The 15,939-nt window shown below is 44.4% G+C and overlaps 1 protein-coding gene across 1 annotated transcript in view; it reads right to left on the minus strand.

Annotated features, from left to right (window-relative positions):
- Nucleotides 1–15,939, minus strand: part of gstcd (glutathione S-transferase, C-terminal domain containing) — a 36,319-nt gene that overhangs the window by 7,892 nt on the left and 12,488 nt on the right. Inside the window, exons 6-8 of the mRNA XM_030352124.1 lie at nt 6,149–6,264; nt 4,812–4,856; nt 4,194–4,322 (exon numbers count right to left, since the gene is read on the minus strand). Of these exons, the coding sequence (XP_030207984.1) occupies nt 4,194–4,322; nt 4,812–4,856; nt 6,149–6,264 (290 nt within the window). The remainder of the gene's footprint in view (nt 1–4,193; nt 4,323–4,811; nt 4,857–6,148; nt 6,265–15,939) is intronic.

Raw genomic sequence — 15,939 nt, forward strand, 5'->3', positions numbered from 1 at the left:
TGAACCCGCACTAAAGCCCTTCCTATTGATTTTACCCACTGGAGGGACAGAGCTTTAGATAAATGATTCGGTGGCCGTTGTTATTAGGAGCTGACGCAAGGTGCTGGATCAAAACAGAATCTATTAGTGTTTCCTGTATTGGCACACGGACCGCCATTGGATTCCTACTGAGTGGGTAAACTGTGCGTGACGGCTGCCATCTTCCTATGCATTAGCCTTTGGCTAGTAACATGTTCCATGATGAAGACAGCACATCCACTCTTTTTGTTTGCGTGGATATATGGTCATGTACCCACAAAATAATAACGTGGAGACATGAAAATAGAACACATTCATCATATAAAAATGTGTTCTACTACTTTCAATTTTCACTTTACTAATGAGAAGTACGAAAAAGGCTTTGGCTGGAAACATGTTCCATGATGAAGACAGCACAACCCCCTTGTTTGTTTGTGTGGATATATGGTCATGTATCCACAAAATAATAATGCAGAGACATGAAAATAAAACACAATTCAATTTCAACTTTACTAGTGAGAAGTATGAAAAATACCAGTTCCATTTCAACTTAAATGCTTGAAATCCGGTCGAGCCGTCAAGCCGTGACAGCGAGCTACATGGCAGTTTAGATCCGACCCCGGACAGAGTGAACGCAGACTTTCCAATAAAAATGGCTCTATTCACTCTAACCTCACAAAACTGTCTGACTGTATTAAGTTGAAGGCTTTCTTTTATGTTTTTTTTGTTTTTAACACAATATGACAGAAATTACTCACTTGGAATTACTATTACCGGTATTTATATAAACCGATAAACATGGTGATTGTTATTTTAAATCACCAAATTAATTGTAATTCAGTACCTTGTCCCATTAGCTTAATAAAAACAAAGTTAAGATGAACCGGCAGAAAAACTGTTGGTGTAACTCTCACGGTGATACTTCTGTTGTGTTGACTTGTTGCCCAAGTTATCAAACAGCGGTAAACTTCTCTGAAGCTACCACAGGTGTCTGCTGAAATGCTTTGGTTGTGCCAGACACCTGCTCAAAGCAAATAACAAAAAATGACTGTTCACTCCAAATTTAGCAATTGTTAAATCTAATTATCTTATAATTTGTATTCCTTGTCTAGACACTCCAGGCACATGAAAGAATAACCATGAATCCATTTCTGCGTGTTTTGTATTCTGAATTTGAATCTCTAAGAGGTGAAGATTATTTTTTTCATACGATTACCGTTACATTATTGTGGATAGATTTTGCAAAGCATTTGAAAAAGGGGGAGGGGGCTGGTGGGGGATGTCACGAAATATGAGTGTCGCAAAATAATAACAAGGCAATTATTAGAGTAATTGCTCCAGCCGTTTCTATTCCAGCAGAGATGATTTGATTATATTCTATGTTGACTAAAAGTAAGTGGTTCCAATACCTACTTTAATTCGAACTAATTCATTGTACCCCCCATTCTCATTCTTGGTATTCAATTTCATTTGAAAGCTAAAAAGAGTCCCAAGCAGCCACAACACAACAAAAGCCTACATGTAGCCCAAAGAATACCATTGTTCAATTCCCTCATTAACATGGCTGTGGTGGGACCATTTGAAAAATAACTAGGAGAAAAATGTGTTGCATGGTACTATATCTACCACGCCCCAAGCCTTGTAAAAGCTTAGATATTATAGATTATATGTAAATTGAAGACCAGAGATCCATATGCAAATGTATGGAAGGAAGGGGGTTGGAAACGCTATTAAAAATCGATTCATCTTGTTTCTTTGGGTCGGTGTGACCGGGGCAAAATTACATTCTGAATGAAATTCTGCAGTTACTACACTCTGTGTGTATGCTGCATCTGCAAGTTGTTTCCATATTTAATCAGTCGAATAGCTGTCGGGCTGACTAATACGACAAAGAACAACTCTGGCTTCATTCTAATGGGTCCGTTTGGTGTTTGTTTTCCACTTAATGCTAAACTCTTTATATTGGTTTATAAAATATAAATATAATGCACCTTTATCCATCTCATCGTATACAGTGCATCTTTATCTATGCAGACTATAGTTATATCTGAAATAAGTAATGCAATGTCGTATTCATACATTGTCGATACGGCAAAGACATGAACCAAAGCCAGATCCTCGAGGCTTCGTGAGATGTTCAAAATCCCCAATAAAAATGATCAGAGAAAAAAGCTGTTAAAAGACACAAAACACCGAGAGGGGATCCGCTTTTAGAATCAATTGCAAGATATCAGACCATTAGGACACGACGACAGCCATAATGAAATTCAATGAAATTCAAAGAGACTAAAATCCACCGTGAACTTCACGGTCTGCCACCCGGCTCGCCCCCGCTGTCTCGCCTGGGTGTCAGTGTTTTACCCCGTGGGGCCAAAAGCAGGACGTTTACCCGGCTCAAGTCCCCCCCCCAGACCCCTCACTCCGACCTCACACATGGTCGCCACGACGACATAATTAAACAGCAGACGGCGACACACCTCCACCCAATTAGCCTGATTAAACTAGCGCCGCTAAAAATGGCCACATGCATAATGCATCCGCAGGATTTAACTGCGGCGTGATTGGTGGCAGGCCTCAGGTGGGAATAACTCGGGACCAGTAGCGAGATCCGCGATAGCCCCATCATGACTCGAGATAAATCTAGAAGAGTGATACGGCACAAGGTTTTTTCCGGAAGGAAAGAAGCAGAGTGTAGTCAACGGTGTGTGCAGATGTGGTGTGTGTGTGTGTGTGTGTGTGTGTGTGTGTGTGTGTGGAGGTGTGTGTTTGTGTGTGTGTGTGTGTGTGTGTGTGTGTGTGTGTGTGTGTGTTGAGGTGTGTGTTTGTGCATGTTGAGGTGTGCTTGTGTGTGTGTGCATGTTGATGTGTGTGTGTGTGTGTGTGTGTGTGTGTGTGTGCATGTTGAGGTGGTGTGTGTGTGTGTAGATTTTGAGGGGTGTGTGTGTGTGTGTGTGTGTGTGTGTGTGTGTGTGTGTGTGTGTGTGTGTGTGTGTGTGTGTGTGTGTGTGTGTGTGTGTGTGTGTGTGTGTGTGTGTGTGTGTGTAGATGTGTATGGGAAGGTGCGTGCATGCAGGTGTGTGTTCAATGCCAGCTCTCTCCGGGTAGTAAGCCTCCCTCCCACTCACAATGGAGTGCAGGTTTTTGTGCAGCTCTCTGTTCGCCGAGCGGCTCTACAGAGCAGTGGGTAGAGACCAACAGATCTGAGAGCTGCCTCTAATAGCAAAGGCTACGTCTACACATACAGGATATAGCTATGCTAACGCTGATGAATTCTATCCTTTTTTAAGTACCCCCAGGAATGAACATTCCCGGGTGGTTTACGAGGCGAAACCCACAGAACGAAATAACAGCAGGAATCGGGGAGGAGTACACAGATTCAGCTAACGACATCCCGCGAAGGCAAATTGACGAGTGTCTTCGTGTGGGAGAGGCCCCCGGAGTCGAGCCAAGCGGTCGGCTTGCAATAGGAGAGCTCAACTCTAAATGCGCAACTAAATGTTGGAAAAACTAATAGATCACTGATCTTCTGAGGCAAGGGCAGCGGGGTGGAATTAACGGTTGCTGCGCTCTAGGGTTTATCTGACCCGGAGTTACACTAAAATGGCCTTGGCATCGCCGACGGGAAACAATCATTCACAGCCAAATATAATTGGGATACCATGAGCCAAGGCCGAGTTCACCAAATTCTCTACCTTGATTTTATTATTTTAAGCAGCCGGCAGTTTTTGTTTTTTGTCTGAAACCCAACCATTGTACAGCCACGGCTGTGCAGAACCTTAACGGGGGAGGATAAATTGCACAGCATCAAATTAGTTTGAGTTTAATTTAATATTGCTTATCGAGTTCAACCTTAAGGGTAAAATCGTCTTACAGTCGAGAAACCAAGTGGGCTACTCCGCAAACCTTCACTGATCTGATCTTATTGGGAGCAGCGCAGAGTAGTGTGTATCCTTATCATACACACATACCTACACACAAAGTATCTATATGCGCACTCACTAGCCGTGGAACGCTAAGCCCCCCGCCATATCAGAGAGCGTTCATGTGGCGTTAACCAGCATACACACAGCCCGTACTGGGGGATAGGGGGATTCTATCTCTGCTTCTGTTATCGTTCTGATTTCTGTGGTATAGGGTTTGTTTTGCTGCAGTTTTCCGTGGCCATGGCTGCTCACCCCGATATGGAAGGGCCCGGTGAAGTAGTCAAGGTTGGCCTGGATGAGGCGTAGGTTGGCCAGGCCCAGCTCCTTCCCGCGCGCCCTGGCCTTGTCCAGGGACTCCTCCTTGTTCTCGATGAGGATCACCTGTGAAGGGGAGCAACGATGACCTTCGTGAGAAATCAAAGGAATGTAAAACCAAAAGATAAATAATGAAAAATGAGAAAATACCTTAAAAGTACGGCTACAATTCAAGCTTCTTTAAACCCGCTTCAACACTTTTAGTTGACAATGGATTTTAGGCAGCATTTCATTTTATTTAGAACCCTTTAATTGCATTTCATATTTCTAATGCTAAACAAGTGTGGCGACAGCAGTGTTCAGGTCCCTTAACCTCACCCTGAACATTTTAATCTGACACAATAGCACATGCCACCCTCCTCTGTCGATGCCTGCCTCCGAAACAGTCTGATGGCTCCCTGGTAGGAAGCAAGATCTTTCTTGCTTAAAACCGCCGCGATCTACGAGGGCAATAAAAGCACATCTGGCAACTCGGCGAGGGCCCCTTCAGAGGAGTCCAACCAAATGAGTTTGTGTTTGGCACCGAGGTCACATGTGAGTTATTTTTTTCATTACCTGGCAACCTGGGAGTGTGTGAGCCAGAACCAAGCCGACGTGACCCTGGGTGGGAGAAACAGATGAAAAGTCACAGCACGATACAGCAGCCGTTCACGTTCATTCAATAACAAGGAGAAGGAACGGAGAAGGGACGGCGCTGGGGCAATCTGGTGGCCGGTACACGGCTGAGCTTCCCAGGCTGCATCTCTTATGCCTCCATTTCCCCCGAGCGGTGCGGTTCGGTCCGCTTCTATTGTCGTTTCCACTACCAAAAGTTGGCCAGGGTCCCAAAATAAGCACGCTGAGCCGCTCCTATTTTCGGTACTCCTCTGTTGGGGTACCAAGCGGTCTGAAAGGGAGCCGAAAAGGTTGAGCTACATACGCTGTCCGTTGATTGGTCGACAGAATCGTCATTTCCGTGCGACAGGGGGATAAAAACAAAATGTCATTGAATCCGTTAGCCGGCTACACTGTGGCGGGCTGCTATGATATCACGATACTTACGTTGCTAACGCCATCCGGCTGAAACCTCGCCCTGCCATTAGGGTCGTTTCGGCGGTGGAAACGCTTGCCAGTGTTAGCGTAACAGAGCTGTCCTGCTCCGAGCCGCACCAAACTACAGTGCTCACTGTATCAGAGAGCGAACAACGCTCACTGTGGAGAGCGGGCTGAATGCTAAGCAGTACGTATAGCTCTGTGTGTGTGTGTGTGTGTGTGTGTGTGTGTGTGTGTGTGTGTGTGTGTGTGTGTGTGTGTGTGTGTGTGTGTGTGTGTGTGTGTGTGTGTGTGTGTGTGTGTGTGTGTGTGTGTGTGTGTATCGAGGGGGTGAATTATGTATCCACCACAGGGGCATGAGGAAAACTGATGAGGTGAATTCCAGAACCAGGGGTTCCCCCACCTCTTCATCATCCTCACCAACCTCTTGGCCCCAGGGTTAATTAACAGTTATCTACGTACATTTAAAGTTCAGTCGGCTATTCACCTTTGCAGCTTTCTAACACGCTGATAATCAAAGGAAAACAGACCGCACATTTAGGCGTCTATGTATTTTAAAATAGACCTAACATATGAGAATGTTCTGGCGTCCCCCGCGTCCAACTCTGTTCCCTGCTGCGGCATATGACCCATAGGTTGAATTCCTCGCCTCTAGTATGCAAGGTACTCGTTTAAGTCATAGTCACATTCTAGTCCTAGTGTGGCTAAAGCATGGGTAATAAAGCTAAGTAATCATGGTGTGTGTGTGTGTGTGTGTGTGTGTGTGTGTGTGTGTGTGTGTGTGTGTGTGTGTGTGTGTGTGTGTGTGTGTGTGTGTGTGTGTGTGTGTGTGTGTGTGTGTGTGTGTGAGTGATGCATACCCCTCCACTGCAGAAATCAACGATGGTGTCTCCGGGTCTGGCCAGCTCCGTCACCATTCCCACCAGATTATTCAGCTGTTGTCTCTTCCTCAAGGCGCGGTCGGCTGACATTTTCCCTACAGGAAACACACATGCATAAAGCACTTATTCTTCCATATGCCGACATCATTTTTAAGAATTAAACGGAAATGGATTCAACATTCTGGTATAACAAACAGTCATCTGGGTATTTTTCCCTTCCATATACTAGTAACTTGTCTTCTGACAAACAATACACAGCAAGCACAAAAGATGTCTTTTCGTGGCTGCCTGTCAGACAAAGCCGGTGAATCCCTATACTATAATTGTTCCAAACTGTGGTAATTAACACACATGTCGTGAAAATGATAACACAGTGTTCACAAAAGGTCTTACTTTATAGAGACAGTTTAACACATGACATCTTGAAGGCCAATTATTTAGAAAGTATAGCTTTAACACGTTCCCATTCTACCAGTCTTTCACACGTTTCCATTCAAAGAGTAGTCCTATTCAACACGACCACATATCTGCATTCATTAACAGACTGTTGATGCATGGTTATTCTGTCCCCGGTGAATGTATCCCTTTGCTCAACCATTAAGTTACCTTCTGACACGGCACAACAACACTTATGTGAATGATTAGGGGACACACCTGCAGCAAATTTCCCACAAGCCACGACAGGAATGACAACCATCATCACAGCGAGGGCTCTCTCTGGGTGTGTGTGTGGGCAGCATATGTAATTGGTATGTACGCCAGGCTCGAAGCCAACACACATTACAAGCATGCAGACAAAGCCCCAGCCAGCATCAACGCCCGTCTCTATTGACGAAGCTGGAGGACTGCTTTGTTTGTAACACCGTACAATAAGGGTATGTTAATAGTTAACCATTCATTAACATGAGTTGACGCAGTAATAAGCATTATTATATAGCATTAAAATAGGGGAAATAATGAACAAAGGAATCTCTTAGTTTACAGGAACACCTTTAGTAAATTACTTCGAGAACTTAAGTTAACTGTTAACAGTTGATGCTTAAAACTGGATTAACTAATGTTAATTCATGGTTCAATCATCAATTTCCTGCTACTGCTTTGTTTAGCCCTCCAATGTTTGTGTCCACATGGTTGTCGATAAGGTAAGATGCAGGGGTTCATTCCGTTTTTTTGAAAATTGCCTTTTGGTTCATAGTGCTGAAAGAAAGAGATGCATCTTGTCAATGTCATGCAAATGTGTAAAATTATACTAACAAACTGAAGGATAAATACCGTTTCGTCTTTAGTCCGTCTTAGGTCATTACTGTGTGTGTGTGTGTTGATTTATAGATTTTTCCAAACTATCTGCGGGCATTGAATGCCATGAATAAGTGTAACGAAGAGGAGAAACAGAAGGTTGTAAGGCCCGCCGTGTCACGCATAAATACACCGTACATAAATCTTTACAGTATCTCCGTACTTTGTGCCTCCCTATATGTCAGTGCGTTGAAAGGGCAAATTGCGGGGAAGGATCAAGCACATTAACCATGTGGGCGTGAGGGGGCGCTACCATAATAACAAGTGTTGCTGCACTTCAACACTGTACGAAAAGAGCAATGTCCTAAACTGGAACATCATTTCACAGAAATCTCAAATGTAGCCGTCCTAAATAGGGAAAGAAGGAGAGATATTGGAAGGGACTAGGGTGCACCCTAACAGTTCCAGCTGAAAGACACTGGGCTTCATCGCCATTGTCTGCAGTATTGGCATCCTTGATCAAAATGACCTGCCCCCTACCTGCTCCTTGATGACGATGACTTGTTTGACGATGACTCGATGGGATTGAACAACTGTTCAATCCCATCGTCTTCATCCTTGCCGGGTACATAGCTGATCATCCGATTAAACTTCGGCTCACAAGGGTACATTAGCTGAGGACCCAAGGGCGTGCAGTGATGAGTTTAGCGATTTATGAACGAACAGCTCTCAAGGAATACCAAGGAGGAGCCCAAGCAATCGGCTTGTTCCGAACGGTCGGAACTCACCTTGAGTCACTTTGGAAATAATAGTAAAGAAAGTTACTCATAATTCAGCAGAAGAAGACCACTGCTATAGCAATATAATCAGCCAGTTTATATATATATATATATATATATATATATATATATATATATATATAACACGCTGATCTACATAGAACCTCACTCAATTTCACTTGTGCTGCTGGAAAGTTCTTATCCAAATGTCCTCCAAGCATTGTTGCTCCTCAGCCTTAAGGGAGAGACTAAACTCGGGGCTCCAGAATAACTTTTTTCACTAGGAGCACTGTGGCCCCTAACTGAAAATTGTAGGGGCACAACCAGAAAGTTTAGGGGCACACACCATAAATCAACATGCCAATGTGATTTTCAATCTTTTATCACTGCATTACTAATAAGTATTTTGATAATAGGTGCAGAAATAACAATGTGCGGTTTCAAATTCAGTGTCACATTTGATTGTGATTCTCATCTATTCAAACTGTTTCCACGTGTGCGCCGCGGTGCGCGCATGCGTTCGACGAGCACGCTACGCCTCCTCTTTGCCTGCTCACCTCTCCATTGAGAATGCATTAGCAGGCGCGACAAACACCTCCCGTGTGAAAAGCCCTTTATGGCACATGGAGTCCTGCCCGGGTTCGGGTACCCGCGGATACACGACGGGTGACCCGCACAATTTGGATGAAACGGGTGAAAAATAATGTAGGCTGTAGCCTACATTATAGGCTACTGTGTAGCCTATACATTATAGGCTACACAGTATGGGTCGGACGCCTGAACAGCGCGAATCGGAGGCGGGTTTTGCGATTGCGAGCGAGACTTCTCCGGTGCTGGAATGAAATTCACTAGCGCAGGGGTCAACTTAAACGTCAACAGTGGATGATGTGTTTTTTTTTTTGCACAGCAATCTAAAGCAGGAGGACAAACACCACATAGTGTAATCCCCGGCAAATGTTTCTAGTTTTCCTTTGGGTGCCGGTCGGCGTCGATATGAATTTATAGCGGGTCAGGTCGGGTCGGGTCGGGTGCGGAATGCATCGCACTACTGTCGGAACACGGGTCTGATGCGGTTTTAAGTATTGCGGGTACGGGCGGGTGCGGGTTTGCAAAACAAGACCCGCGCAGGAAGAACGAGTCAATAGTTTGCGAATTGTCCAAACACACTTAGGTAGCAAGTTGTGAAATATTTCTCCTTCTCACAGAGACGTTTACGCCCGCTCGATATTAAATCTCTAGGACCCTCCCCCTCCACAAATGACCCACTAACAGTGGCAATTCCCTATCGTTCTCACACTCAATGGATTGCTACAGATCCGGATTCGTTGACGCGCACCTTCCCCGTTTAACGTGTAAATATGAAAAAGGGCAAATTTCAGTCGCACAACCATTTGGTCGCAGTCTGAAACTACTTCAACACATGTCTGAATGGTTATAAGTGGTTTTTGATTTCTATATTTGCTCATTATTGAGAATGTAATAAATAACACATGAATATGCATCTGTGTGAAATTGATTCTGATCAAAGGGAAAGATGCCAGGACAAGCACCCAGGATGATTCTAGCAGTTTAGCATCCAGCTCTGCAGGGAAGTGAAATATATTGCTTGTTTGGCAACTTGTAGGCAAACACATTATGATCATTAATTTCAAGCAAAAACTGAGAGATAAGTGCAAAAGAGAGAAAAGAAACCATCCAACTAATTATACTACGCAGTCTTGAAAAGGGGTAGGCTATATTTAAAATTTTCGCTGTGATACAAATAACAAATAGCATCCTTTTTTAACTATGCTCTTGATTCAAATGTTGTACGAAATGGTAAGGTTCCTTTCAATATTGAATACATTTGGACGAAAACAACTCATCACTACATCGTGAAAAACCTATTAAGAACTAATTCACCTGAGGGATTTGGAAGATAGACCAGACAGCATGGAGAGAATGTCTGGGTTATGTGACAGAAATGGTGCGGGGAAATCCAAAATCATGGTTAAATTATAAAAAGAGTGTATTAGAATGTGGGTACATTACTAGCCTTAAAGCTTGACAGTTTAATCAATCAATTTAGATTTTTCTCTTCAACTGGGGGAAGCCTGTTTATATTAAAATAAATGCTAATTCAGTTTTGTGTTGATACGCGTTCAGCATTTTTTAATAAGAAATGCTCCATTTGTGTTTATTGAGCAGCCTTAGGTTAGGATCAATGCGTTTCTACTGAAGCAGCCTCACTGATCGCTAGCCATATCTTGTGGGTGGACTGGCTCTCATGGTCGCAGCACTTTGCTCTCCCGGTCCATTTACCATTCCTGGATAATCTAGAGAGACGACACATTATTGACTAAAATAAAACCATAACACCACTATGAGAATGTATTTGCAATTAAAATTTGTTTTGGGCGGCAGGGGGGGTTAGATGATCATGTGTTTCCAATATGACCGACCCGTTTCAGTGATTCCATCTCACCAATGGCTCTGTTGTTCATTATTCAACTATAAGCCATTCCTGTTCTTGCTCCGCCACACATCTGAGACGCTCATCAGTAAAATGTGGTTGTTGCTTCGCCTACATGTTGGCTAGCGATGAGATAACCCAGGAGACAGCATTGGACTTGTTCCCACTAGGTATTACATAAACAATAAGGAGTCAGATCCGGGCCCTCTCCACTTGGTAGACTAAACAGTCTGGAGGCCATGTTATAGTCCGGCATCTTCCACTACTACAATCCAAGCGGAAATCTACGGTATAAAGAATAAATTACTAAAAGAAACTCATTAAATGGAATGCAATTATATGGCGCTTTTCTAACCAGTGGCCACTCAAAGAGCTTTACAACATTGCCTCACATTCACCCATTCATGCACACATTCACACACCAAGGTCGGAGTCATCCAGCTAGTAGGAGCCGGGGATCGAACTAGCAACCTACCGGTTACCAGCCTTCCTGAGCCACATGCCGCCCCATTAAAACGTACTCTGTTAAAAGTACAATATGACGACTGCAAAGTTGTAAACTACAGTTTGTGAATATCTACCCACTAACACTTTCAGGACAACTCCTTGCTAGTGTACAATCAAGCCATCTCCATCCTCCACTACTTTCTTCCGTTCCCATTCTCCAGCCATGGGAGATCTCCTGCTCCCACCGCTAACCTATGCAAAACTCCACACATCAACTTAACAGCCGGCAAATCTATGACATGAAATCAGGAGCAACATCGGCAGCCCTGTTGACAGTTAGTCTTTGTTTACCGCACAGACCAACTCCCTCAACTTGCCTTCCGCGAGCGCGCGCGCACGCACGCACGCACGCACGCACGCACGCACGCACGCGAGAGAGAGAGAGAGAGAGAGAGTGAGAGAGAGAGAGAGGTCCATCAGGGGAGCCATGAAGGGTCTATTGGCCTTTCGCTCCTCCACTACGTTAGTTTACACAGCAAGCCTCTCTGGCTCTGTGTTGCGGCGGTTGTTGCTGCTGCTGCCTGTTGCCCGTGGCAGCGAGCGCTGATCTCTTCCTTATAGCCTGCAATTCTGCGAAAATTGCCCGAGGCCCTATCTGTCGGGCCCATCAGATGGAAGGAAATGTAAACACACAGACCGAGGCGCTGGGGTCTTTATATTTCTTTATTTGGCCGTCCACCATCCCCACGGGGGGGGGGGGGCAACACCGGCTGCTCGGGAAGTTTATTTTGTTATAACATATGATTTTTGTATTATTCCCTTTATCCAGTTTCCATTTACAATAGTATGGGAATATAAGCATCTCTTATAGAAGCCAGGGTTCTTTCAGAGCACACGGGAGGAACTCTCAGGGTGGAAAGACACAACGAGCCCCCGACGGTAATGACTCTGCTCCCTCTATAAACGGATCCTCCTACTCGCTCCCCTTTCGCTTTTTCTAAATCCCCCGTTCTCGTCGGGGGCACCGCTCAGTCGGAGCCGTCAACGCCTCAGAGCTGGCGGCCCCCACACGGACCACCCCCCACGTAAATTCGTCCTCTGGCTGGCCCACCTTTGTAGTGGCGACTGCTGGATGGGGGCTTCAGCACGCACGCACCCCCCCCCCCCCCCCGGTCGTCCCTCCGCAGCAACGGCCCCTAGAAACGGTTGGGGAGGGAGGCCCGACCAGATGCTCCCGCTGGGTCCTTTCCATAGAGTCCCGTAGTTATGCTTTCACAACCAGTCCCCGCCCCCCCCCCACCCCCCTCATCTCGCTGCCTCTCACTGTAGAGGGATGTAAAGATGTCGCGATGCGCCAGCATCAAGAGTCCATTAGACCTAGATCTCCCTGTCCCTTATGAGATAAGAAGAGACGCCCGCTGTTGGATGGGGAAAAGAAACGAGCACGGAAGAAGAAACACTTTTGGCTGACGCGCGCACACGCACACACACACACACACACACACACACACACACACAGGATCTTAGATCATCAAATCAGTGGCGCTCTCCCTGCAAGTCACACCAGCGTTGATGACTGATTATTGATCCATTTTCTTGTATTTATTGGCAAATTCCCAAAGAAAAAGGGAAATTAGTATGATTCCCTTTTCTTAAGGATTGTTAAGTGAAGAGAGCTGCGAGAAGGACATTTATAAATCGTTCCGTCTCAGTCTCATCCATGTGAAAAAAGGTTATGGAAATGCATTTTCATACAGACTCAAATCACGCTCAACGCTTTTTTTCTTATCCCTCGTCTTATTGTTTAGGTTATCCTTGGATATCCTTAAAGAGAAGGTAACCGTCTGGCATCTTGCTCTTCAAGCAAGATGCAGACATTGGCATTGGACTTAACATTCGTACCACTAGACCATACTTCCCCTCCGTTTCCTCAGGATGCCATAAAAAATTATGGCATATAATGATTCAAGTGAACACTGTAACCCTAATGACGTGTGAAGCTGACCCCAGCTCCCTAACACAGAACCCAGACGTGCCGCTGACAATTCAATTGAGTTCCCGCATATGGCTGTGAAACAAGCCGTTAAGGATTCCGGATGGTTACGTAAACAGCCATATAGGTGAATTTATGACTCACTTCTGGGCAAACCGCTGGAAAATAAACTGGAGAACACTCGACCCATCAGCCATAAAAAAGAAAGGACGAAGAAAAACCGACCCCATGTGATCGTTTTTTCTTTGAACCCAAACGGCATGTGGGCGTCGGGGACCTCTGGATAACAATGACGTGTCTCGGGGTACACTGTGAAAGGGAGGTCTGTCATCGGCAGAGCGCATCGAATGGGTCGGACCGAAATTCCTGTGCTTCCATTTCTCCCTGTCCGACACTGGAATGATATGATGGATTTTGTTGTTTCTATTTTACTGCAATTTCATTTATGATCAAAGGAGGACAATATCTGCGTACATGTACACCTTGAATCCAGCTGGTCTGTACCTCTCCTTCAGTATCAAAATAAAAAGACAAAGATGGGTCTATTGGCACTGTGCGAAGCAAGTCAGGCTTTTGTGCAGAATTTCACTTTGTTGAGGCTAGTCTAGACGCTTCTGTAGACGCTGCTTTGTCACACGGAGACATTGCTGCAATAGTTACAATGGGGATTAATAGGAGAGATATGACAACAATTTTGGAAATTTGTATCATAAAACATTTTTTCATTGTTCCTATTGCGAGAAAAGCCGTAATTTCGAAAAAGGACACATTCGTCAATCCACAATGCACTTCGGCTATAGCTCGGGGAGTGGTTATAATCTACGCACAGATTATGACTACTGCCTCGTTTGACGAGAAAACAGCTGTGTTGCCACCGTTAATCCGTCCGATCTAGTCTGTTCTAGCAACAAGGAGCCCAGACATGGGCGATGCCTCTAGGTTTCATACAGTCCCAACACAGTCATGCAGCACCTCGTTTGATATCCCTTTTTTCTTTGAGGGTAAACTCGCTACCCTCAGCGATAACTGCGTACCGAAATGTTCACTAAAAGTATAAGCAAATCTGTGAAAAGGTTGTTGTTTTTTTCGGTTTGGGACTTTCAGTTTTTCTCTGAAATCGAGGGGTACAGGATCAAAATCCAGCGGAGAGATTCTTTCATTTAGTGTTCTAGAATGTACCACTGGCTAAGCAAAAGTTAGCGCTCCCAGCCAGCAGACCAGACGCAATTAGATCTCCCTTGTAGCAAACGTTTACGTTATCGCAAGGGCTGTAACGATATGCGTATCGAAACCGAAATCGCGCCACTCAAAGCCACGAACCTGTCTCGCGGTGTGAGAAAGCAGAAGCGCGACACGCCCTTTCTAACTCCCATTATCCTTCCAGTCCAGATCCAGCCACTTGATATGTTAATGCCAGGGTTTCCGTTGTCCGGTAATAGAAAAATTAAATGTCAGACAAAATTAAATCTCTCCGGTCAAATTGTCCGATTGAAATTTGCAAATAATCGGTCTAAGTAATAGTCTGCTGACATCGCTCCTCTTATTGATGCCGTAAGTCTGCGACGAGATGCCCTGGGCCAAATGCGCAAAAATAGCCAGTGTGATCCCTGTCTCTAGTGTTTTGTGTGCTTTGACCGGCAGTTGGTCTGCTTATAGGTCGAAATGAAGCGGCCACCGATTATTAACAGGCTGGGTACTTTATTCTACCGGACTCGTTTGTTTCTTCACTCGACACACACACACACACACACACACACGCTACCGCTCGCTCTCCTCGCTCGTCCACTCACTCGCTGACGTCACTCACACATACACAAACTGCCATTCTCACGCACACACATGCTACTTGTAATGCCCCTTTATTGCGAATCAGACATGCATGTTTTTTCCCCATCTATTTGAAAGTTAGGCTATTAAACATGTTGTATTCTATACGGCCTGATTATGTCATTTTTTAAGCTACGTGGCCTAATAAGAAGCGATAATAGGATATTTGACGGAAATGCAGGTCACTTTGACCGGCACCGTTTTTTCCAGCGGGAACGCTGGTTAGTGCTACCAAACTATTCAAATTACTATTATTTATTTGACATTTTCAAATACGTAAGCCTAAACCACAATACCAGTTGATGGTTTTTGCCTACCTGCAAGCATCCTCCAACTAGCCTGGTCCTACCAGACCATCGTACTTCATTTCATTTGTACAGAAGTAGTAGTGAAATGAAGTGAAATGAAAATTGAGCGGAAGTAGGTAGGTGGGCGGTGCCAGGCTATCCTCCAACTGCAATCTTTGGTTCTTTATTTATTAATTTTGCTATACTATAGTATTCTTTCTGTTCAAATCTTTTTAGTGTTCCAAATTATTTGTTATTAAATGTTACATTAAGTTAATTGTTATAGAAGTGTTAAGTGTTATAGAAACGCTTTTTAAATGTAAAAAAATCGTGGGATGTATCGAACCCTGGTGATCGTGATACAAACTGAATGGTGAGCTGGTGTATCGTTACAGCCCTAGTTATCGCAGTAGAAAACTGCCAAATGACTAGCTAGCTTTCAGAACAAATAATTAAGCCTGTGATGCTTATTGTTATACGTTTAATCTGATTTGAATGCTGTTTTTATTCATTTGACTCTGTAAATGTACCAAATACAGATAATTGCCTCATGACATTGAGAGGGTTTAGCGAAAGTCCTTATAAAAATAAATAGCACACTGGAGCTCATTCGAAGGAACCGTGACACGGCAGCCATTGAGAAATTGCAAATAATGATGAAGTAACACATACTGGAAAAAGAATCCCCCTGGAATAGTAAGTCAATGTTAGGTTTTATAAAAGTGTCAACGTGTTTTAGCCCGTATTAT

This window comes from Gadus morhua, chromosome 3, assembly GCF_902167405.1.
Source record: "Gadus morhua chromosome 3, gadMor3.0, whole genome shotgun sequence".
Taxonomy (NCBI): domain Eukaryota; kingdom Metazoa; phylum Chordata; class Actinopteri; order Gadiformes; family Gadidae; genus Gadus; species Gadus morhua.